General features: G+C 48.9%; 1 protein-coding gene across 1 annotated transcript in view; it reads right to left on the bottom strand.

The window, feature by feature from the left end:
* Positions 1-24,996, bottom strand: part of LOC118380698 (neogenin-like) — a 322,783-nt gene that overhangs the window by 49,282 nt on the left and 248,505 nt on the right. The window contains 2 exon segments of the mRNA XM_052515815.1: positions 8,342-8,490; positions 23,974-24,128. Coding sequence (XP_052371775.1) covers positions 8,342-8,490; positions 23,974-24,128 — 304 coding nt within the window.

Here is a 24,996-nt window from a genome sequence, read left to right as displayed (position 1 = left end):
TAACACCACCACCATTGCTACTACTACCACCACCATCACCACTACTACCATCATCACCACCACCTCCACCACTACTACACCGCTACTACTATCACCACCGCTACTACTACTACTATCACCACCGCTACTACTACTACTATCACCATTACCACTATTACTATCACCACTACTACTACTACTACTACCACCATCACTACTACTACCACTACCACTGCTACCACTATCACCACTACTATTGCCACCAATACTACCACCACCACCACTACTACTATCATCACCACCACTACTATCACTACTACCACCACCTTTGCTACTACTACCACCACCACCATCATTATTACTACCATCACTACTACTACTATCATCATTACTACCAGCATCACTACTACCACTACTACTATCATCACCACCACTACTACCACTACTATCACCACCACTACTACTACCATCCCCACCACTACTACTACCATCCCCACCACTACTACTACCATCCCCACCACTACTACTACCATCCCCACCACTACTACTACCATCCCCACCACCACTACTACTCCCCACTACTACCATCCACCACCACTCACTACCATCCCCACCACCACTTACTACCATCCCCACCACTACTACTACTCCCCACCACCATAATCACCACCACTACCACTACCATCACCACCATCACTACTCCCCACCACTACTACTATCATCACCACCACTACTCCCCACCACTACTCCCACCACTACTACTACACCCCACCACTACTACTACCATCCCCACCACTACTACACCACTACTACTACTCCCCCACCACTACTACCATCCCCACCACCACTCCCTACTACTATCCCCACCACTACTCCCCACCACTACTACTACCATCCCCACCACTACTACTACCATCCCCACCACTACTACTACCATCCCACCACCACTACACCATCCCTACCACCACTACTATCCCCACCACTACTACTACTACCATCCCCACTACCATCCCCACCACTACCATCCCCACCACTACCATCCCCACCACTACCATCCCACCACTACCACTACCATCCCCACCACTACCATCCCCACCACTACTACTACCATCACCACCACCACTACTACCATCCCCACCACTACTACCACCATCCCCACCACTACTATCATCACCACTACTACTACCATCCCTACTACCATCCCCACCACCCCACTACTACCATCCCCACCACTACCACTACTACTACTACCATCCCCACCACTACCATCACCACCACTACCTATCCCACCACTACTACTACTATCACCCACCTACTACTACCATCCCCACCACCACTACTACTACTACCATCACCACCACTACTACTACCATCACCATCCCACCACTACTACTATCCCACACTACCATCCCACCACTACCATCCCCACCACTACCATCCCCACCACTACTACTACTACCACCATCACCACTACTACTACCATCCCCACCACAATCATCACCACTCCCCACCACCACTACCATCCCCACCACTACCATCCCCACCACTACTACCACCACCACTACTACTACCATCACCACCACTATCACCACCACTACCATCCCCACCACTACCATCCCCACCACTACCATCCCCACCACTACTACTACTATCACCACCACTACTACTACCACCACTACTACTACCATCCCCACCACTACCATCCCCACCACTACCATCCCCACCACTACCATCCCCACCACTACCATCCCCACCACTACCATCCCCGCCACTACCATCCCCGCCACTACCATCCCCGCCACTACTACTACTATCACCACCACTACTACTATCACCACCACTACTACTACTACCCACACTACCATCCCCACCACTACCATCCCCACCACTACCATCCCCACCACTACACTACTACCACTACTATCACCACTACTACTACCATCCCCACCACAATCATCACCACCACTACTACTACCATACCATCCACCACCACTACCATCACCACCACTACCATCCCCACCACTACCCACCACCACTACTACTACCATCACCACCACTACCATCCCCACCACTACCATCCCCACCACTACCATCCCCACCACCACCATCCCCACCACTACCATCCCCACCACTACCATCCCCACCACTACCATCCCCACCACTACTACTACTATCACCACCACTACTACTACTATCCCCACCACTACTACCATCCCCACCACTACTATCCCCACCACTATCCCCACCACTACCATCCCCACCACTACTACCATCACCACTACTACTACCACCACACCACCACACTACCACCCCACCACTACTACTACTATCACCACCACTTACTCATCCCCACCACTACCATCCCCACCACTACCATCCCCACTACTCCATCCCCACCACCCATCCCCATCACTACTATCACCACTACTACTACTACTACCATCCCCGCCACTACCATCCCCACCACCACCACCATCCCCACCACTACTACCATCACTACCCATCCCACCACTACGATCACCACTACTACTATCCCCACCACTATTACCCACTACTACCATCACCACTACTACTACACCACCACCAGTCTGTCACCACCACTGTCACTACCATCACTCCTACACTATCATTACTTCCACCACCACCACTTCTACTACTACATTACCACCACCACCACCACTTCTACTACCATTACCACCACCACCACCACCACCACCACTACCACTACCATCCCCACCACTACCACCACCACCATCCCCACCACCACCACCACCACCACCACTTCTACTACCATTACCACCACTACTATTCATCACCGCTACTACTGCCGCCGCCACCACCACCGCCACACACACACATATATATACCCACATATAACCCCCTGCACCCGCATAAACACACTCACCCACCATATCTAAAAATAAGCCAATTTTCATTCAGCCCTTTTGTATACTGTATAGTGACACTAACCAGATCTCTATCCACCTTTTCATGCAGGAAAGTACATGTTGGATACAAAAAGTCACAACAGCCCTGGTGGAAAGAGCTAATTTGTCGTTAAACTTTCCAAAATGTCCAGAAAACAAAATACGCTAGACAAGGTGGGATCTTTTTGTGTCAGTAAAATTAATTATGCAAGAAATGCTGGTTGAAACACCAAGTCACTCGGCTCCGTCATATCTTCACATGGTCTCTCCCATCATTGCCATGCGGATGACCCCCACGGATGACAACTACTTTTCTGCTTCCTCCCTTCTGACACCTACACTACCGTTCAAAAGTTTGGGGTCACTTAGAAATGTCCTTGTTTAGTCCATCAAAATCACATCAAATTGATCAGAAATACAGTGTCGACTAGTGATGCAACCGATATGACATTTTTGGCCGATACCGATACTGATATTTTCCTTGCCAAAAACCACAATACCGATAAGCATTCTAGTACAGTTAAATAGTTAACACACATGGACGGAGCGGTCCAAGGCACTGCATCTCAGTGCAAGAGGCGTCACTACAGTCCCTGGTTCGAATCCAGGGTGTATCACATCGGGCCGTGATTGGGAATCCTATCGGGCAGCGCACAATTGGCCCAGCATCATCCGGGCCGTCATTGTAAATAAGAATTTGTTCTTAACTGACTTGCCTAGTTAAATAAAGGTTACACACAAAAAATAAAAAGTTATTTTGTTGGCATTTATGCATGTCCCATTACCAGTAAAACATAATCAAAACCTATTTCTTTCACTTGCTGTTTTGTTGTTCATTTGTTCAGTCGTTTAATAATAAATAATAAATAACATGACAATCTTTTCAGTAGCTATAGTTAGCTAGCTAACATCTAAATAACCCTAATTCATAAGAGAGTTCTTATTTCCTTAATGGTGGTCGGACCCATCATGTGAAGCTAGCCACAATAAGGATTAGCAACAATAATGGACTTTGCGATTAGCCTTTTCAAAATAAAAGTATGGCATAATTCTACAATTTGTATTAATTTGCATCACTGTCAATGGCATACTTTTATTTTGAAGGCAAATCGCAAATTCCACTATTGTGCCTAATCCTTATTGTGGCTAGCTTCACATCACATAACCTGGTCAGGTCGAGCCTCACTAGCCAGATGAAGCTAGCTGGCTGCTTATAACTTTAGCTTTGGGAAACAGAGTTAAGTAGCTGGCGAGCTATTTATTTTCATGAACTGAAGTTCAATTTCAATAGGCGAACAACAAGTGGCAACCTAGCTAATACTTACTCACAAGGAATCATTGCTAAGAATAATGAAAATGACTGCAGTTTTTAGGCTGGTTGTATTGGTGCTAGCTAGGTACCAAGCTAAAGCAAGCTACCCCAGAAGTTGGTCGAACAAATGATGCTTTATTACTAACGCGGTATGGTAAACACATCGTTCGTGGCAGATGTTTGCAGACTTTTTAGTACAGCTTTGACAGTGCTACTGTATCTTTTTTGATACGCAAAAAAGACCCAAACAGCTTTCCATTGTATGCATGTCGTGAAGCTAATAGTGACGCTATTACAGTGTAACTCCGGTAGGGCAACATCTGAAAAATAGCGCACTTGGTAGTTTGTACCGGTGTTCGACCAGTCGGCGAAAGCAAACATCACCCAGAGAACGTTTGATTGTCAAGGGCAATGAATCCCATTATCTTGGCTTTAATGGATTTCCCCTTTGAGTTGTCTCACTGAAATGTTTTTACTTTTTCAAATGACTTGTTGACTGCTCGATCCACACAGCAGACATTGTGGGCTAGGTTAGGAATGCTGTGTTGAACTTATAGCGCAACATTTTACATGGCGCCATTACGTCATGTACCTTCATTATATAGGTATGCACGTCAGCTTTGACATCAGTTTTGTACATCAGGCGTTAAACTAGACATCGGCCGATACTGATGTTGGCATTTGTGCGAATATTGGCTGATTACGATGTGTTCACTGATATATCGTGCATCCCTAGTGTAGACATTGTTAATGTTGTAAATGACTATTGTAGCTGGAAACGGCTGATTTTTAATGGAATATCTACATCGGTGTACAGAGGTCCATTATCAGAAACTCCTGTGTTCCAATGGCAGGTTGAGTTAGCTAATCCAAGTTTATCATTTTAAAAGGCTAATTGATCATTTGAAATTATGTTAGCACAGCTGAAAACTTGTACTGATTAAAGAAGCAATAAAACTGGCCATCTTTAGACTAGTTGAGTATCTGGACCAGCAGCATTCATGGGTTCGAGTACAGGCTCAAAATGTCCAGAAACAAAGGACTTGCTTCTAAAACTCATCAGTCTATTTTTGTTCTGAGAAATGAAGGCTATTCCATGTGAGAAATTGCCAAGAAACTGAAGATCTCATACAACGCTGTGTACTACTCCCTTCACAGAACAGGGCAAACTGGCTCTAACCAGAATAGAAAGAGTGGGAGGAACCGGTGCACTACTGAGCAAGAGGACAAGTACATTAGTGTCTCTAGTTTGAGAAACAGACTCCTCACAAGTCCTCAACTGGCAGCTTCATTAAATAGTATCCGCAAAACACCAGTCTCAACATCAACAGTGAGGAGGCGACTCCGGGATGCTGGCCTCCTAGGCAGAGTTGTAAAGAAAAAGCCATATCTCAGACTGGCCAATAAAAAGAAAAGACTAAAATGGGCAAAAGAACACAGACACTGGACAGAGGAACTCTGCCTCTGTCTGTTCTTAATCTTTTCTTTTATGATGAACTTCACAGGGTGGTGAAAGTGCCCAGTGACGAGCTTGATGCTCCTTTCCAATAAATATCAAGGGTCTTATTCTGATGACATGATGATAAAAATAATCTTGCTCTTTTTGTCAATAATAATCTTATCATGTACAGTCGTGGCCAAAAGTTTTGAGGATGTGAAAATGAATATTTGTCAAAGTCTGCTGCCTCAGTTTGTATGATGTCAATTTGCATATATTCCAGAATGTCATGAAGAGTGACCAGATGAATAGCAATTAATTGCAAAGTCCCTCTGTCATGAAAATGAACTAAATCCCCCCAAAACATTTCCACTGCATTTCAACCCTGCCACAAAAGGACCAGCTGACATGTCAGTGATTCTCTCGTTAACACAGGTGTGAGTGTTGATGAGGACAAGGCTGGAGATCACCCTGTCACGCTGATGAGGACAAAAGGAGGGTGGTGCTTGGAATCATTATTCTTCCTCTGTCAACCATGGTTACCTGCAAGGAAACACATGCAGTCATCATTGCTTTGCAGAAAAGGGGCTTCACAGGCAAGGATATTGCTGCCAGTAAGATTGCACCTAAATCAACCATTTATCAGGTCATCAAGAACTTCAAGGAGAGTGGTTCAATTGTTGTGAAGAAGGCTTCAGGGCGCCAAAGAAAGTCCAGCAAGCGCCAGGACCGTCTCCTAAAGTTGATTCAGCTGCGGGATTGGGGCACCACCAGTACAGACCTTGCTCAGGAATGGCAGCAGGCATCAGGGACAGACTGGGGTAAAGTTATTTTCTCTGATGAATCCCCTTTCCAATTGTTTGCGGCATCCGGAAAAAAGCTTGTCCGGAGAAGACAACGTGAGCGCTACCATCAGTCCTGTGTCATGCCAACAGTAAAGCATCCTGAGACCATTCATGTGTGGGGTTGCTTCTCAGCCAAGGGAGTGGGCTCACTCACAGTTTTGCCTAAGAACACAGCCATGAATAAAGAACGGTACCAACACATCCTCAGAGAGTAACTTCTCCCAACCATCCAGCAACAGTTTGACAAACAATGCCCTTTCCAGCATGATGGAGCACCTTGCCAAAAGGCAAAAGTGATAACTAAGTGGTTCGGGGAACAAAACATCGATATTTTGGGTCAATGGCCATGAAACTGCCCAGACCTTAATCCCATTGAGAACTTGTGGTCAATCCTAAAGAGGCGGGTGGACAAACAAAAACCCACAAATGCTGACCAACTCCAAGCATTGATTATGCAATAATGGGCTGCCATCAGTCAGGATGTGGCCCAGAAGTTAATTGACAGCATGCCAGGGCGGATTGCAGAGGTCTTGAAAAAGAAGGGTCAACACCTCAAATATTGACTCTTGCATCAACTTAATGTAATTGTCAATAAAAGCCTTTGACACGTATGAAATGCTTGTAATTATACTTCAGTATCCATAGTAACATCTGACAAAAATATCTAGACACTGAAGCAGCAAACTTGGTGGAAATTAATATTTGTCATCCTCAAAACTTTTGGCCACAAATGTAGGCTAAACACACATTGTATCTGCGAGCTGTTGTCTATAGTGCACATGTCACAACCAGAGTTGGCACATTCACTATCTACATCTTGTGTGACAAAACCATCAGTTGTTGGAAATGCGATAGAAGCACTTCACTTTTTTTCCCTTCTGTACATGGGAGTTTAACCGAAAAAGTTATTTTATGGGCACTACGTCATCACGCACAGCCTTTTATCCGCAACAAGTCAATTTGATGGAAACAGTTATCTGGTGGGAAAATGCGCATATTGTTTTGATGCAGATTTTGTATATTTTTTTTGCATAAAAATCTGTTGTCAATTGGATGGAAAACTAGCTACTTATTTAAAAAATCCCCTTCTATTTGGGTACTGCCCTAATCTTTGTCCCTGGGTAGTAAAACCACAGTGCCTAACTGTTCAACTGAAGTCAGGTGCGCCATTGTGACAGCTTCCTCCCTGTAGACATGCCACTTCCCGAAGCCTTCCCCGTCCCTGCCTCAATAATTCATCCACTCCAACACCCCGTTAGCTACCCTGTTCTCTGGATTCAACCTTTGTTCCTCTCTTTTCAGATAAAGAGATAGTCAGATAAGCCTCTCCTCTTCCTGTCAGAATCTCTCTCTCTCTCCTCTAGGGAGCGAGGGACGGCAGCAGCAACAGCATCATTACTCGTTGTGCTGGCTGACATTTCATCCATTATCATATTAAAGGCTCTTTAACGCCTGGCTGGTTGGGCTGGCAGGGCTGGATGACTCAGGAGGCTGTGCTGCGGTGCGCTGCACTGTGGCCTGCTGGGAGACTGGGGAATGGGGAGGGTGGTGCTGCCAGCTATCTGATAGAGTGGGAATAGAGCAGAGGCTTTGGAACTTCAGGGGAACAGGAGTTTAAAGGCAGTCTACTGGGCTGTGACCGAGCTGGGACACTTCAATGGGCTATATGGTGCTGATGCTAAGCCGGGAAAAGCAACGGTTCATTTCGCTCTTCTGTTTTGCTTGTTTGCAGTCTTGTTGTTATATCATCACAAGACTAATCTCCCTCATAGAATATGATGGATCCCTATTTCAACATATAGGGCCATCTAACTCCCCCACCCATCACACTGGGTCTTACCTGTTCCAGGTCCAGACCCTTCTCCATATAGTAGACCTTGTAGGTGAGGACGTCTCCGTTACCAGTGAGGGGCGTGTCCCAGCTGAGGGTGACGGAGGTGGGTGTGGTCGACACAGCCTGCAGGTTGGGGGCGGGGCCAGGAACTTGCACTGGAAACACCAAAGGATACAGCGGACACTTAGTATGAATCCCAAAATAAAAAGACACAGGAAGGCATTTTCCCCCCCAAATCTCAATATTTGTATTTTTTTTCTCATATGTAAGCCACATCATAAAACCACACTTGCACAAAACCACACTCTCATTCAATCACTTGGAGACAATTTGTTCCCAATTTGAAAGACAGCCATTTTGGAATGTCCCCTTGTTTTTTTCTTAAACCTCAAAGCCTGACACACATGCTGTGGTCATTTCCCCACATCATCCCACCAATCCCTCTAGCATGGTATTCCAGTAGGTGAGAGGGGGGAGCGGGGACAGACAAGGTCATGCTTGGTTTACAGAGGAATTTATTTGAAGTATTAAGTTAATTGGAATTGGTTAGCCGAGAGAGAGCGGCTGGGACTAAACCAAGTGGTTGAGGAGGGAGAGGGGTGTTTCCATTGTTGTTTGCTCTGCAGGGATGTGAGTCATTACATTCAATTAACGGCTCTGGTGCCGACCGGCGTAGCTGTTTAACACAAGACTGTGGTAGCAGGTGCTGAGAGCCACACATCTACTAGAGGATGTAGTCTCTAGACGGATAACGATAGGGTCTGAGAAACTGAGCTGTGTGGCAAATGTAATGCATCATTAACCATACCTGGTCCTCAAGAGAGAACTTCTGTGGTGTTTAGGATGCTGTGTGTATGCATGTACACTACTGTTCAAAAGTGTGGGGGTCACTGAGAAATATCCTTGTTTTTGAAAGAAAATCAAATGTTTTGTCCATTAAAATAACATCAAATTGATCAGAAATACAGTGTAGACATTGTTAATGTTGTGAGTTTCAGAAGAAAGGTCTTTGTTTCTAGCCATTTTGAGCCTGTAATCGGACCCACAAATGCTGATGCTCCAGATACTCAACTAGTCGAAAGAAGGCCAGTTTTATTGTTCTTTAATCAGAACAAGTTTTCAGCTGTGCTAACATAATTGCAAAAGAGTTTTCTAATGCTCAATGAGCCTTTTAAAATGATAAACTTGGATTAGCTAACAACGTTCCATTGGAACACAGGAGTGATGGTTGCTGATAACGGGCCTCTGTACGCCTATGTAGATATTCCATAAAAAATCTGCCGTTTCCAGCTACAATAGTCATTTACAACATTAACAATGTCTACACTGTACTTATGATCAACGTGATGTCATTTTAATGGACATTTAAACAAAAAAAAGTTCTTTCAAAAACAAGGACATTTCTAAGTGACCCCAAACTTTTGAATGGTAGTGTAGATACAGTACCAGTCAAACGTTTGGACACACCTACTCATTCAAATGGTTTTCTTTATTTAAAACTACATTGTAGAATAATTGTGAAGACCTAAAAACTATTAAATAACACATTCATGTAGTAACCAAAAAAAGTGTTAAATAAATCAAAATACACTGTATATACACACACAAGGAACCTATAGCAGTGTTTTAACAGACTGACCATGTTGATTCTACATGTAATACAAACTACGCCTTTGTCCATCAAACATGGAAAATACTTGAGACCCCAGTTTCACTGACAAATACCCCAATTCTTCTCTAAGGGAAAGGAACATGTACCTTTGCTGTGCGTTAGCTGCAGATATAATAATAATAATAATATATGCCATTTAGCAGACGCTTTTATCCAAAGCGACTTACAGTCATGTGTGCATACATTCTACGTATGGGTGGTCCCGGGAATCGAACCCACTACCCTGGCGTTACAAGCGCCATGCTCTACCAACTGTGCTACAGATGGACCACTGTCCGGCAGTACACGGAGGCTCTCATTTGTCAGTATATATAGTAGGTGTCTGTAAGATATATACAGTGAGGGATGCAGTGTGGTCGGTCCAGGTCGGGTACTTGGAATCAGGTCAACAGTTTAAACCTTCATTTATAACCTAGAAGAGATGCTGTCAGACAGAAAGACAAATTTGTCCCTGGCACTGGCTGCCCCCTTTGCTATCCCCACGGGTAGTTAGGCCCCCGCCGGCACACATTATGGAGTGCCAGGTGCAAAGGACACAGGTAGAGAGGCAGAGACTGACCCAGAAACTGGGCAACAGCCGAGCCGTGATGGTGGGAGAGATGAGGAGAGATGGATAGGCTGAGCCGTGATGGAGAGAGAGAGGAGAGATGAATAGGCTGAGCCGTGAGGGAGAGAGAAGGAGAGATGAATAGGCTGAGCCGTGAGGGAGAGAGAAGGAGAGATGGATAGGCTGAGCTGTGATGAGGAAGAGAGAAGGAGAGATGAATAGGCTGAGCTGTGAGGAAGAGAGAAGGAGAGATGAATAGGCTGAGCCGTGAGAGAGAGAGAGGAGAGATGAATAGGCTGAGCCGTGAGGGGGAGAGAGAAGGAGAGATGAATAGGCTGAGCCGTGATGGGGAGAGAGAAGGAGAGATGAATAGGCTGAGCCGTGATGAGGAGAGAGAAGGAGAGATGAATAGGCTGAGCTGTGATGAGGAGAGAGAAGGAGAGATGGATGGCTGAGCCGTGAGAGAGAGAGAAGGAGAGATGAATAGGCTGAGCTGTGATGAGGAGAGAGAAGAGAGATGGAGAGATGGATGAGGCTGAGCCGTGATGGGGGAGAGAGAGAAGGAGAGATGGATAGGCTGAGCCGTGATGGGGAGAGAGAAGGAGAGATGAATAGGCTGAGCCGTGATGAGGAGAGAGAAGGAGAGATGAATAGGCTGAGCCGTGATGGGGAGAGAGAAGGAGAGATGAATAGGCTGAGCCGTGATGAGGAGAGAGAAGGAGAGATGAATAGGCTGAGCCGTGATGAGGAGAGAGAAGGAGAGATGAATAGGCTGAGCCGTGATGAGGAGAGAGAAGGAGAGATGAATAGGCTGAGCCGTGATGAGGGAGAGAGAAGGAGAGATGAATAGGCTGAGCCGTGATGAGGGAGAGAGAAGGAGAGATGAATAGGCTGAGCCGTGATGAGGGAGAGAGAAGGAGAGATGAATAGGCTGAGCCGTGATGGGAGAGAGAAGGAGAGATGAATAGGCTGAGCTGTGATGAGGGAGAGAGAAGGAGAGATGAATAGGCTGAGCCGTGATGAGGAAGAGAGAAGGAGAGATGAATAGGCTGAGCCGTGATGAGGGAGAGAGAAGGAGAGATGGATAGGCTGAGCCGTGATGAGGGAGAGAGAAGGAGAGATGAATAGGCTGAGCCGTGATGGGGGAGAGAGAAGGAGAGATGAATAGGCTGAGCCGTGAGAGGATGAATAGGCTGAGCCGTGATGAGGAAGAGAGAAGGAGAGATGAATAGGCTGAGCCGTGATGAGGGAGAGAGAAGGAGAGATGAATAGGCTGAGCCGTGAGGGGAGAGAGAAGGAGAGATGGATAGGCTGAGCCGTGATGAGGGAGAGAAGGAGAGATGAATAGGCTGAGCCGTGATGAGGGAGAGAGAAGGAGAGATGAATAGGCTGAGCCGTGATGAGGAAGAGAGAAGGAGAGATGGATAGGCTGAGCCGTGATGAGGGAGAGAGAGAGGAGAGATGGAGAGGCTGAGCCGTGATGAGGAAGAGAGAAGGAGAGATGAATAGGCTGAGCTGTGAGGAGAGAGAAGGAGAGATGGATAGGCTGAGCTGTGATGAGGGAGAGAGAAGGAGAGATGGATAGGCTGAGCCGTGATGAGGGAGAGAGAAGGAGAGATGAATAGGCTGAGCCGTGATGGAGAGAGAAGGAGAGATGAATAGGCTGAGCCGTGATGAGGGAGAGAGAAGGAGAGATGAATAGGCTGAGCTGTGAGGGAGAGAGAAGGAGAGATGGATAGGCTGAGCTGTGATGAGGAAGAGAGAAGGAGAGATGAATAGGCTGAGCCGTGATGAGGGAGAGAGAAGGAGAGATGAATAGGCTGAGCCGTGATGGGGAGAGAGAAGGAGAGATGAATAGGCTGAGCCGTGATGAGGAGAGAGAAGGAGAGATGAATAGGCTGAGCCGTGAGGGAGAGAGAAGGAGAGATGAATAGGCTGAGCCGTGATGAGGAAGAGAGAAGGAGAGATGAATAGGCTGAGCCGTGAGGAGAGAGAAGGAGAGATGAATAGGCTGAGCCGTGATGGGGAGAGAGAAGGAGAGATGAATAGGCTGAGCTGTGAGGAAGAGAGAAGGAGAGATGAATAGGCTGAGCCGTGATGAGGGAGAGAGAAGGAGAGATGGATAGGCTGAGCCGTGATGAGGGAGAGAGAAGGAGAGATGGATAGGCTGAGCCGTGATGGAGAGAGGAGGAGAGATGAATAGGCTGAGCCGTGATGAGGGAGAGAGAAGGAGAGATGAATAGGCTGAGCCGTGAGGGAGAGAGAAGGAGAGATGAATAGGCTGAGCTGTGATGAGGGAGAGAGAAGGAGAGATGAATAGGCTGAGCCGTGATGAGGAAGAGAGAAGGAGAGATGAATAGGCTGAGCCGTGATGAGGGAGAGAGAAGGAGAGATGAATAGGCTGAGCTGTGATGGGGAGAGAGAGGAGAGATGAATAGGCTGAGCCGTGATGGGGAGAGAGAAGGAGAGATGAATAGGCTGAGCCGTGATGGGGGAGAGAGAAGGAGAGATGAATAGGCTGAGCTGTGATGAGGGAGAGAGAAGGAGAGATGAATAGGCTGAGCCGTGATGAGGAAGAGAGAAGGAGAGATGAATAGGCTGAGCTGTGATGAGGAAGAGAGAAGGAGAGATGAATAGGCTGAGCCGTGATGAGGGAGAGAGAAGGAGAGATGAATAGGCTGAGCTGTGATGGGGAGAGAGAGGAGAGATGAATAGGCTGAGCCGTGATGGGGGAGAGAGAAGGAGAGATGAATAGGCTGAGCCGTGATGAGGAAGAGAGAAGGAGAGATGAATAGGCTGAGCTGTGATGGGGGAGAGAGAAGGAGAGATGAATAGGCTGAGCCGTGATGAGGAAGAGAGAAGGAGAGATGAATAGGCTGAGCCGTGATGAGGAAGAGAGAAGGAGAGATGAATAGGCTGAGCTGTGATGAGGGAGAGAGAAGGAGAGATGAATAGGCTGAGCCGTGATGGGGAGAGAGAAGGAGAGATGAATAGGCTGAGCTGTGATGAGGGAGAGAGAAGGAGAGATGAATAGGCTGAGCCGTGATGAGGAAGAGAGAAGGAGAGATGAATAGGCTGAGCCGTGATGAGGAGAGAGAAGGAGAGATGAATAGGCTGAGCCGTGATGAGGGAGAGAGAAGGAGAGATGAATAGGCTGAGCCGTGATGGGGGAGAGAGAAGGAGAGATGAATAGGCTGAGCTGTGATGAGGGAGAGAGAAGGAGAGATGAATAGGCTGAGCCGTGATGAGGAAGAGAGAAGGAGAGATGAATAGGCTGAGCCGTGATGAGGGAGAGAGAAGGAGAGATGGATAGGCTGAGCCGTGATGAGGAAGAGAGAAGGAGAGATGAATAGGCTGAGCCGTGATGGGGAGAGAGAAGGAGAGATGAATAGGCTGAGCCGTGATGAGGGAGAGAGAAGGAGAGATGAATAGGCTGAGCCGTGATGAGGAAGAGAGAAGGAGAGATGAATAGGCTGAGCCGTGATGAGGAGAGAGAAGGAGAGATGAATAGGCTGAGCCGTGAGGGAGAGAGAAGGAGAGATGAATAGGCTGAGCCGTGATGATGGAGAGAGAAGGAGAGATGAATAGGCTGAGCCGTGATGAGGGAGAGAGAAGGAGAGATGAATAGGCTGAGCCGTGATGAGGAAGAGAGAAGGAGAGATGAATAGGCTGAGCCGTGATGAGGGAGAGAGAAGGAGAGATGGATAGGCTGAGCCGTGATGAGGGAGAGAGAAGGAGAGATGAATAGGCTGAGCTGTGAGGGAGAGAGAAGGAGAGATGAATAGGCTGAGCTGTGATGAGGAAGAGAGAAGGAGAGATGAATAGGCTGAGCCGTGATGAGGGAGAGAGAAGGAGAGATGAATAGGCTGAGCCGTGATGGGGAGAGAAGGAGAGATGAATAGGCTGAGCCGTGATGGGGGAGAGAGAAGGAGAGATGAATAGGCTGAGCTGTGAGGGAGAGAGAAGGAGAGATGAATAGGCTGAGCTGTGATGAGGGAGAGAGAAGGAGAGATGAATAGGCTGAGCCGTGATGAGGAAGAGAGAAGGAGAGATGAATAGGCTGAGCCGTGATGAGGGAGAGAGAAGGAGAGATGGATAGGCTGAGCCGTGATGAGGGAGAGAGAAGGAGAGATGAATAGGCTGAGCTGTGATGGAGAGAGGAGGAGAGATGAATAGGCTGAGCTGTGATGAGGGAGAGAGAAGGAGAGATGAATAGGCTGAGCCGTGATGAGGAAGAGTGAATAGGCTGAGGTGATGAGGAGAAGGAGAGAGAAGGAGAGATGAATAGGCTGAGCTGTGATGGGGAGAGAGAAGGAGAGATGAATAGGCTGAGCCGTGATGAGGAGAGAGAAGGAGAGATGAATAGGCTGAGCCGTGATGAGGAGAGAGAAGGAGAGATGAATAGGCTGAGCCGTGATGAGGAGAGAGAAGGAGAGATGAATAGGCTGAGCCGTGATGAGGGAGAGAGAGAAGGAGAGATGAATAGGCTGAGCTGTGATGAGGAGAGAGAAGGAGAGATGAATAGGCTGAGCCGTGATGAGAGAGAGAAGGAGAGATGAATAGGCTGAGCTGTGATGGGGAGAGAGAAGGAGAGATGAATAGGCTGAGCCGTGATGAGGGAGAGAAGGAGAGATGAATAGGCTGAGCCGTGATGAGGGAGAGAGAAGGAGAGATGAATAGGCTGAGCCGTGATGAGGGAGAGAGAAGGAGAGATGAATAGGCTGAGCCGTGATGGAGAGAGAAGGAGAGATGAATAGGCTGAGCCGTGATGGAGAGAGAAGGAGAGATGAATAGGCTGAGCTGTGATGAGAGAGAAGGAGAGATGAATAGGCTGAGCCGTGATGAGGGAGAGAGAAGGAGAGATGAATAGGCTGAGCTGTGATGAGGGAGAGAGAAGGAGAGATGAATAGGCTGAGCCGTGATGAGGGAGAGAGAAGGAGAGATGAATAGGCTGAGCCGTGATGAGGGAGAGAGAAGGAGAGATGAATAGGCTGAGCCGTGATGAGGGAGAGAGAAGGAGAGATGAATAGGCTGAGCCGTGATGGGGGAGAGAGAAGGAGAGATGAATAGGCTGAGCTGTGATGAGGGAGAGAGAAGGAGAGATGAATAGGCTGAGCCGTGATGAGGAAGAGAGAAGGAGAGATGAATAGGCTGAGCCGTGATGAGGGAGAGAAGGAGAGATGAATAGGCTGAGCCGTGATGAGGGAGAGAGAAGGAGAGATGAATAGGCTGAGCCGTGATGGGGGAGAGAGAAGGAGAGATGAATAGGCTGAGCCGTGATGAGGGAGAGAGAAGGAGAGATGAATAGGCTGAGCCGTGATGAGGAGAGAGAAGGAGAGATGAATAGGCTGAGCCGTGATGAGGAGAGAGAAGGAGAGATGAATAGGCTGAGCCGTGAGGGAGAGAGAAGGAGAGATGAATAGGCTGAGCCGTGATGAGGGAGAGAGAAGGAGAGATGAATAGGCTGAGCCGTGATGAGGAGAGAGAAGGAGAGATGAATAGGCTGAGCCGTGATGAGGAAGAGAGAAGGAGAGATGGATAGGCTGAGCCGTGATGAGGAGAGAGAAGGAGAGATGAATAGGCTGAGCCGTGATGAGGAAGAGAGAAGGAGAGATGAATAGGCTGAGCTGTGAGGAAGAGAGAGGAGAGATGAATAGGCTGAGCTGTGATGAGGAAGAGAGAAGGAGAGATGAATAGGCTGAGCCGTGATGAGGAGAGAGAAGGAGAGATGAATAGGCTGAGCCGTGATGAGGGAGAGAGAAGGAGAGATGAATAGGCTGAGCCGTGATGAGGGAAGAGAGAAGGAGAGATGAATAGGCTGAGCTGTGAGGGGAGAGAAGGAGAGATGATAGGCTGAGCTGTGATGAGGAGAGAGAAGGAGAGATGAATAGGCTGAGCCGTGATGAGGGAGAGAGAAGGAGAGATGAATAGGCTGAGCCGTGATGAGGGAGAGAGAAGGAGAGATGAATAGGCTGAGCCGTGATGAGGAGAGAGAAGGAGAGATGAATAGGCTGAGCCGTGATGAAGAGAGAAGGAGAGATGAATAGGCTGAGCCGTGATGAGGAGAGAGAAGGAGAGATGAATAGGCTGAGCCGTGATGGAGAGAGAGAAGGAGAGATGAATAGGCTGAGCCGTGATGAGGGAGAGAGAAGGAGAGATGAATAGGCTGAGCTGTGATGAGGAGAGAAGGAGAGATGAATAGGCTGAGCCGTGATGAGAATAGGCTGAGCCGTGATGAGGAGAGAGAAGGAGAGATGAATAGGCTGAGCCGTGATGAGGGAGAGAAGGAGAGATGAATAGGCTGAGCCGTGATGAGGGAGAGAGAAGGAGAGATGAATAGGCTGAGCTGTGAGAGAGAGAGGAGAGATGAATAGGCTGAGCCGTGATGAGGAGAGAGAAGGAGAGATGAATAGGCTGAGCCGTGATGAGGAGAGAGAAGGAGAGATGGATAGGCTGAGCCGTGATGAGGGAGAGAGAAGGAGAGATGAATAGGCTGAGCTGTGAGGGAGAGAGAAGGAGAGATGAATAGGCTGAGCCGTGATGATGGAGAGAGAAGGAGAGATGAATAGGCTGAGCTGTGAGGGAGAGAGAAGGAGAGATGAATAGGCTGAGCCGTGATGAGGAAGAGAGAAGGAGAGATGAATAGGCTGAGCCGTGATGATGGAGAGAGAAGGAGAGATGAATAGGCTGAGCCGTGAGGGAGAGAGAAGGAGAGATGAATAGGCTGAGCCGTGATGAGGAAGAGAGAAGGAGAGATGAATAGGCTGAGCCGTGATGGGGGAGAGAAGGAGAGATGAATAGGCTGAGAGAGAGAGAAGAGAGATGAATAGGCTGAGCCGTGATGGGGGAGAGAGAAGGAGAGATGAATAGGCTGAGCCGTGATGGGAGAGAGGGAGAGATGAATAGGCTGAAGGGGAGGAGAGATGAATAGGCTGAGCCGTGATGAGGGAGAGAGAAGGAGAGATGAATAGGCTGAGCCGTGATGAGAGAGAAGGAGAGATGAATAGGCTGAGCCGTGATGAGGAGAGAGAAGGAGAGATGAATAGGCTGAGCCGTGATGAGGAGAGAGAAGGAGAGATGAATAGGCTGAGCCGTGATGAGGAGAGAGAAGGAGAGATGAATAGGCTGAGCCGTGATGAGGGAGAGAGAAGGAGAGATGAATAGGCTGAGCCGTGATGAGGAGAGAAGGAGAGATGAATAGGCTGAGCCGTGATGGGAGAGAGAAGGAGAGATGAATAGGCTGAGCCGTGATGAGGGAGAGAGAGAAGGAGGAGAGATGAATAGGCTGAGCCGTGATGAGGAGAGAGAAGGAGAGATGAATAGGCTGAGCCGTGATGAGGAGAGAGAAGGAGAGATGAATAGGCTGAGCCGTGATGAGGGAGAGAGAAGGAGAGATGAATAGGCTGAGCCGTGATGAGGAGAGAGAGAGGAGAGATGAATAGGCTGAGCTGTGATGAGGAGAGAGAAGGAGAGATGAATAGGCTGAGCCGTGATGAGGGAGAGAGAAGGAGAGATGAATAGGCTGAGCCGTGATGATGAGATGAATAGGCTGAGCCGTGATGAGGGAGAGAGAAGGAGAGATGAATAGGCTGAGCCGTGATGGGGGAGAGAAGGAGAGATGAATAGGCTGAGCTGTGATGAGGGAGAGAAGGAGAGATGAATAGGCTGAGCCGTGATGGGGAGAGAGAAGGAGAGATGAATAGGCTGAGCCGTGATGAGGGAGAGAGAAGGAGAGATGAATAGGCTGAGCCGTGATGAGGAGAGAGAAGGAGAGATGAATAGGCTGAGCCGTGATGAGGGAGAGAGAAGGAGAGATGAATAGGCTGAGCCGTTAAGGGGAGAGAAGGAGAGATGAATAGGCTGAGCCGTGATGAGGAGAGAGAAGGAGAGATGAATAGGCTGAGCCGTGATGAGGGAGAGAGAAGGAGAGATGAATAGGCTGAGCCGTGATGGGGAGAGAGAAGGAGAGATGAATAGGCTGAGCCGTGATGAGGGAGAGAGAAGGAGAGATGAATAGGCTGAGCCGTGATGGGGGAGAGAAGGAGAGATGAATAGGCTGAGCCGTGATGAGGGAGAGAGAAGGAGAGATGAATAGGCTGAGCCGTGATGGGGGAGAGAAGGAGAGATGAATAGGCTGAGCCGTGATGAGGGAGAGAAGGAGAGATGAATAGGCTGAGCCGTGATGGGGAGAGAGAAGGAGAGATGAATAGGCTGAGCCGTGATGGGAGAGAGAAGGAGAGATGAATAGGCTGAGCCGTGATGGGGAGAGAGAAGGAGAGATGAATAGGCTGAGCCGTGATGAGGAGAGAGAAGGAGAGATGAATAGGCTGAGCCGTGATGAGGGAGAGAGAAGGAGAGATGAATAGGCTGAGCCGTGATGAGGGAGAGAAGGAGAGATGAATAGGCTGAGCCGTGAGGGAGAGAGAAGGAGAGATGAATAGGCTGAGCCGTGATGGGGAGAGAGAAGGAGAGATGAATAGGCTGAGCCGTGATGAGGAAGAGAGAAGGAGAGATGAATAGGCTGAGCCGTGATGAGGAGAGAGAAGGAGAGATGAATAGGCTGAGCCGTGATGAGGAAGAGAGAAGGAGAGATGAATAGGCTGAGCCGTGATGAGGAGAGAGAAGGAGAGATGAATAGGCTGAGCCGTGATGAGGGAGAGAGAAGGAGAGATGAATAGGCTGAGCCGTGATGGCTGAGCCGTGATGAGGGAGAGAAGGAGAGATGAATAGGCTGAGCCGTGATGAGGAAGAGAGAAGGAGAGATGAATAGGCTGAGCCGTGATGAGGAGAGAGAGAAGGAGAGAGATGAATAGGCTGAGCCGTGAGGAGAGAGAAGGAGAGATGAATAGGAGTGAGATGAAGGAGAGATGAGGCTGAGCCGTGATGAGGAGAGAGAAGGAGAGATGAATAGGCTGAGCCGTGATGAGGGAGAGAGAAGGAGAGATGAATAGGCTGAGCCGTGATGGGAGGGAGAGAGAAGAGAGATGAATAGGCTGAGCCGTGATGAGGGAGAGAGAAGGAGAGATGATAGGCTGAGCCGTGAGGGAGAGAGGAGAGATGAATAGGCTGAGCCGTGATGAGATGAATAGGCTGAGCCGTGATGAGAATAGGCTGAGCTGTGAGAGGAGAGAGAAGGAGAGATGAATAGGCTGAGCCGTGATGGGAGAGAGAAGGAGAGATGAATAGGCTGAGCCGTGATGAGGGGAGGAAGAGAGAGAAGGCTGAGCCGTGAGAGGGAGAGAAGGAGAGATGAATAGGCTGAGCCGTGAGGGAGAGAGAAGGAGAGATGAATAGGCTGAGCCGTGATGAGGGAGAGAGAAGGAGAGATGAATAGGCTGAGCCGTGATGAGGAGAGAGAAGGAGAGATGAATAGGCTGAGCCGTGATGGGGAGAGAGAAGGAGAGATGAATAGGCTGAGCCGTGATGAGGGAGAGAGAAGGAGAGATGAATAGGCTGAGCCGTGATGAGGGAGAGAGAAGGAGAGATGAATAGGCTGAGCCGTGATGAGGAGAGAGAAGGAGAGATGAATAGGCTGAGCCGTGAGGGAGAGAGAAGGAGAGATGAATAGGCTGAGCCGTGATGAGGAGAGAGAAGGAGAGATGAATAGGCTGAGCCGTGATGGGGGAGAGAAGGAGAGATGAATAGGCTGAGCCGTGATGAGGAGAGAGAAGGAGAGATGTGATGAGGGAGAGAATAGGCTGAGCCGTGAGGGAGAGATGAATAGGCTGAGCCGTGATGAGGGAGAGAGAAGGAGAGATGAATAGGCTGAGCCGTGATGAGGGAGAGAAGAAGGAGAGATGAATAGGCTGAGCCGTGATGAGGGGAGAGAGAAGGAGAGATGAATAGGCTGAGCCGTGATGGGAGCCGTGAGGAGAGAGAAGGAGAGATGAATAGGCTGAGCCGTGATGAGGAGAGAGAAGGAGAGATGAATAGGCTGAGCCGTGATGAGGGAGAGAGAAGGAGAGATGAATAGGCTGAGCCGTGATGGATAGAGAAGGAGAGATGAATAGGCTGAGCCGTGATGAGGGAGAGAAGGAGATGAATAGGCTGAGCTGTGAGATGAATAGGCTGAGCCGTGATGGGGAGAGAGAAGGAGAGATGAATAGGCTGAGCCGTGATGAGGAAGAGAGAAGGAGAGATGAATAGGCTGAGCCGTGATGAGGGAGAGAGAAGGAGAGATGAATAGGCTGAGCCGTGATGGAGAGAGGAGAGATGAATAGGCTGAGCCGTGATGAGGAGAGAGAAGGAGAGATGAATAGGCTGAGCCGTGATGAGGGAGAGAGAAGGAGAGATGAATAGGCTGAGCCGTGATGAGGGAGAGAGAAGGAGAGATGAATAGGCTGAGCCGTGATGAGGGAGAGAGAAGGAGAGATGAATAGGCTGAGCCGTGATGAGGGAGAGAGAAGGAGAGATGAATAGGCTGAGCCGTGATGAGGGAGAGAGGAGGAGAGATGAATAGGCTGAGCCGTGATGAGGGAGAGAGAAGGAGAGATGAATAGGCTGAGCCGTGATGATGGAGAGAGAAGGAGAGATGAATAGGCTGAGCCGTGATGAGGAGAGAGAAGGAGAGATGAATAGGCTGAGCCGTGATGAGGAAGAGAGAAGGAGAGATGAATAGGCTGAGCCGTGAGGGGAGAGAGAAGGAGAGATGAATAGGCTGAGCCGTGATGAGGAGAGAGAAGGAGAGATGAATAGGCTGAGCCGTGATGAGGGAGAGAGAAGGAGAGATGAATAGGCTGAGCCGTGATGGGGGAGAGAGAAGGAGAGATGAATAGGCTGAGCCGTGATGGGAGAGAGAAGGAGAGATGAATAGGCTGAGCCGTGATGAGGGAGAGAGAAGGAGAGATGAATAGGCTGAGCCGTGATGGGGAGAGAGAAGGAGAGATGAATAGGCTGAGCCGTGATGGGGAGAGAAGGAGAGATGAATAGGCTGAGCCGTGATGAGGGAGAGAGAAGGAGAGATGAATAGGCTGAGCCGTGAGGGGAGAGAGAAGGAGAGATGAATAGGCTGAGCCGTGATGAGGGAGAGAGAAGGAGAGATGAATAGGCTGAGCCGTGATGAGGGAGAGAGAAGGAGAGATGAATAGGCTGAGCCGTGATGGGAGAGAGAAGGAGAGATGAATAGGCTGAGCCGTGATGGGGAGAGAGAAGGAGAGATGAATAGGCTGAGCCGTGATGGGGAGAGAGAAGGAGAGATGAATAGGCTGAGCCGTGATGGGGAGAGAGAAGGAGAGAGAATAGGCTGAGCCGTGATGATGAATAGGCTGAGCCATGTGAGAGAGAAGGAGAGATGAATAGGCTGAGCCGTGATGATGAATAGGCTGAGCCGTGATGAGGAGAAGGAGAGATGAATAGGCTGAGCCGTGATGAGGAGAGAGAAGGAGAGATGAATAGGCTGAGCCGTGATGGGAGAGAGAAGGAGAGATGAATAGGCTGAGCCGTGATGAGGGAGAGAGAAGGAGAGATGAATAGGCTGAGCCGTGATGAGGGAGAGAGAGAAGGAGAGATGAATAGGCTGAGCCGTGATGAGGGAGAGAGAAGGAGAGATGAATAGGCTGAGCCGTGATGAGGAGAGAGAAGGAGAGATGAATAGGCTGAGCACCCTGATGAGGGAGAGAGAAGGAGAGATGAATAGGCTGAGCCGTGATGAGGAGAGAGAAGGAGAGATGAATAGGCTGAGCCGTGATGAGGAGAGAGAAAGGAGAGATGAATAGGCTGAGCCGTGATGAGGGAGAGAGAAGGAGAGATGAATAGGCTGAGCTGTGATGAGGAGAGAGAAGGAGAGATGAATAGGCTGAGCCGTGATGGGGGAGAGAGAAGGAGAGATGAATAGGCTGAGCTGTGATGAGGGAGAGAGAAGGAGAGATGAATAGGCTGAGCTGTGATGAGGGAGAGAGAAGGAGAGATGAATAGGCTGAGCTGTGATGAGGGAGAGAGAAGGAGAGATGAATAGGCTGAGCCGTGATGAGGGAGAGAGAAGGAGAGATGAATAGGCTGAGCTGTGATGAGGGAGAGAGAAGGAGAGATGAATAGGCTGAGCCGTGATGAGGAGAGAGAAGGAGAGATGAATAGGCTGAGCCGTGATGAGGGAGAGAGAAGGAGAGATGAATAGGCTGAGCCGTGATGAGGGAGAGAGAAGGAGAGATGAATAGGCTGAGCCGTGATGAGGGAGAGAAGGAGAGATGAATAGGCTGAGCTGTGATGAGGGAGAGAGAAGGAGAGATGAATAGGCTGAGCCGTGATGAGGGAGAGAGAAGGAGAGATGGATAGGCTGAGCCGTGAGGGAGAGAGAAGGAGAGATGAATAGGCTGAGCCGTGATGGGGGAGAGAGAAGGAGAGATGAATAGGCTGAGCCATGAGGGAGCTGGACAGATGAGGAGAGGAAGGAGAGATGAATAGGCTGAGCTGTGATGAGGAAGAGAGAAGGAGAGATGAATAGGCTGAGCCGTGATGAGGAAGAGAGAAGGAGAGATGAATAGGCTGAGCCGTGATGAGGAAGAGAGAAGGAGAGATGAATAGGCTGAGCTGTGATGAGGAAGAGAGAAGGAGAGATGAATAGGCTGAGCCGTGATGAGGAAGAGAGAAGGAGAGATGACATAGGCTGAGCCGTGAGGAGGAGGAGAGAGAAGGAGAGATGAATAGGCTGAGCTGTGATGAGGGAGAGAGACGGAGAGATGAATAGGCTGAGCCGTGATGAGGGAGAGAGAAGGAGAGATGAATAGGCTGAGCCGTGATGGGGGAGAGAGAAGGAGAGATGAATAGGCTGAGCTGTGATGGGGGAGAGAGAAGGAGAGATGAATAGAAGGGTGTTCACCTCCACTGTGCCATAGAGGGGGAAGCCTTTAGCATGTCTACTGTAGAGCTGTGAGGGGGAAACGCTCCAGTCACAACATCCTAAAAAGGCCTGGTATACACTGTGAATGGATACAGTGTCAATGTTTGACGGAGGAGGTATTACGGATTGGAGAACTGGAAGGAAGGAGGATGCATTTTAATTCAGCCTGCCTAACATACCCCACTATACACACACACCCTTCTTCCTCAGCCACAGTATGGGAGGCCATGTTTAAACACACACCTCTCTCACAAACACACACACACCCTTCTTCCTCAGCCACAGTATGGGAGGCCATGTTTAAACACACACCTCACACACCTCACACACACACACCCTTCTTCCTCAGCCACAGTATGGGCGGTCATGTTTAAACACACACCTCACACACCTCTCTCACACACACACAGGTAAGTAACTGGAAGGAAATGAACAACCACTACAGAGAATGTTTCTACGGCCTAGAAAGGAGAGGACTGTCCTCTGAGCGACAGTGGGGTGGTCTGGTTGGTGGTTCATGTTTATCCCTGTGTAAGTGTTTATTTGTAGAGTATACAGCATGTTTGTCTGTGTGTGTGTTTTACCTTCACCCTGGGTGGCCACCTTGAGGACGGCAGAGCTCTCTCCCAGGCCGTTCTTGTTATGTGCCACCACCCGGAACTTGTACTTGGAGTCAGGCATCAGGTTCTGAATGGTGACCTGCATCTCACCTGGCCGACTGGTGTTCAGGATACGCTCTCTGAGACACACACACACACCAGCCCAGTTAGTGCGCGCGCGCACACACACTATCAACAGCCCAGTTAGTGTACACACTCAACAGCCCGGTTAGTGTACACACTATCAACAGCCCGGTTAGTGTACACACTATCAACAGCCCGGTTAGTGTACACACTATCAACAGCCCGGTTAGTGTACACACTATCAACAGCCCGGTTAGTGTACACACTATCAACAGCCCGGTTAGTGTACACACTATCAACAGCCCGGTTAGTGTACACACTATCAACAGCCCGGTTAGTGTACACACTATCAACAGCCCAGTTAGTGTACACACTATCAACAGCCCAGTTAGTGTACACACTATCAACAGCCCAGTTAGTGTACACACTATCAACAGCCCAGTTAGTGTACACACTATCAACAGCCCAGTTAGTGTACACACTATCAACAGCCCAGTTAGTGTACACACTATCAACAGCCCAGTTAGTGTACACACTATCAACAGCCCAGTTAGTGTACACACTATCAACAGCCCAGTTAGTGTACACACTATCAACAGCCCAGTTAGTGTACACACTATCAACAGCCCAGTTAGTGTACACACTATCAAAAGAAGGCAAGCAATACTACATCACTTCTACTGAGTGGACAGTATTGTATTTACAGACTACACACCATTACATAGCAAGAGTCTACCTGTACACTGGGTAGTGTGTATGCTATAGGGGCCCTCAGCAGGGTGCATGCTATAGGGGCCCTCAGCAGGGTGTATGATGTACTGTACTGAATAGAGGGCCTACCTGCTATAATACACTGAGTAGTGTGTATGCTATAGGGGCCCTCAGCAGGGTGCATGCTATAGGGGCCCTCAGCAGGGTGTATGA

Source organism: Oncorhynchus keta, unplaced genomic scaffold (assembly GCF_023373465.1).
Source record: "Oncorhynchus keta strain PuntledgeMale-10-30-2019 unplaced genomic scaffold, Oket_V2 Un_scaffold_3208_pilon_pilon, whole genome shotgun sequence".
Lineage (NCBI taxonomy): Eukaryota > Metazoa > Chordata > Actinopteri > Salmoniformes > Salmonidae > Oncorhynchus > Oncorhynchus keta.
Note: the sequence above shows the minus strand (reverse complement) of the source record. Positions and strands in the feature narration are given on the sequence as shown.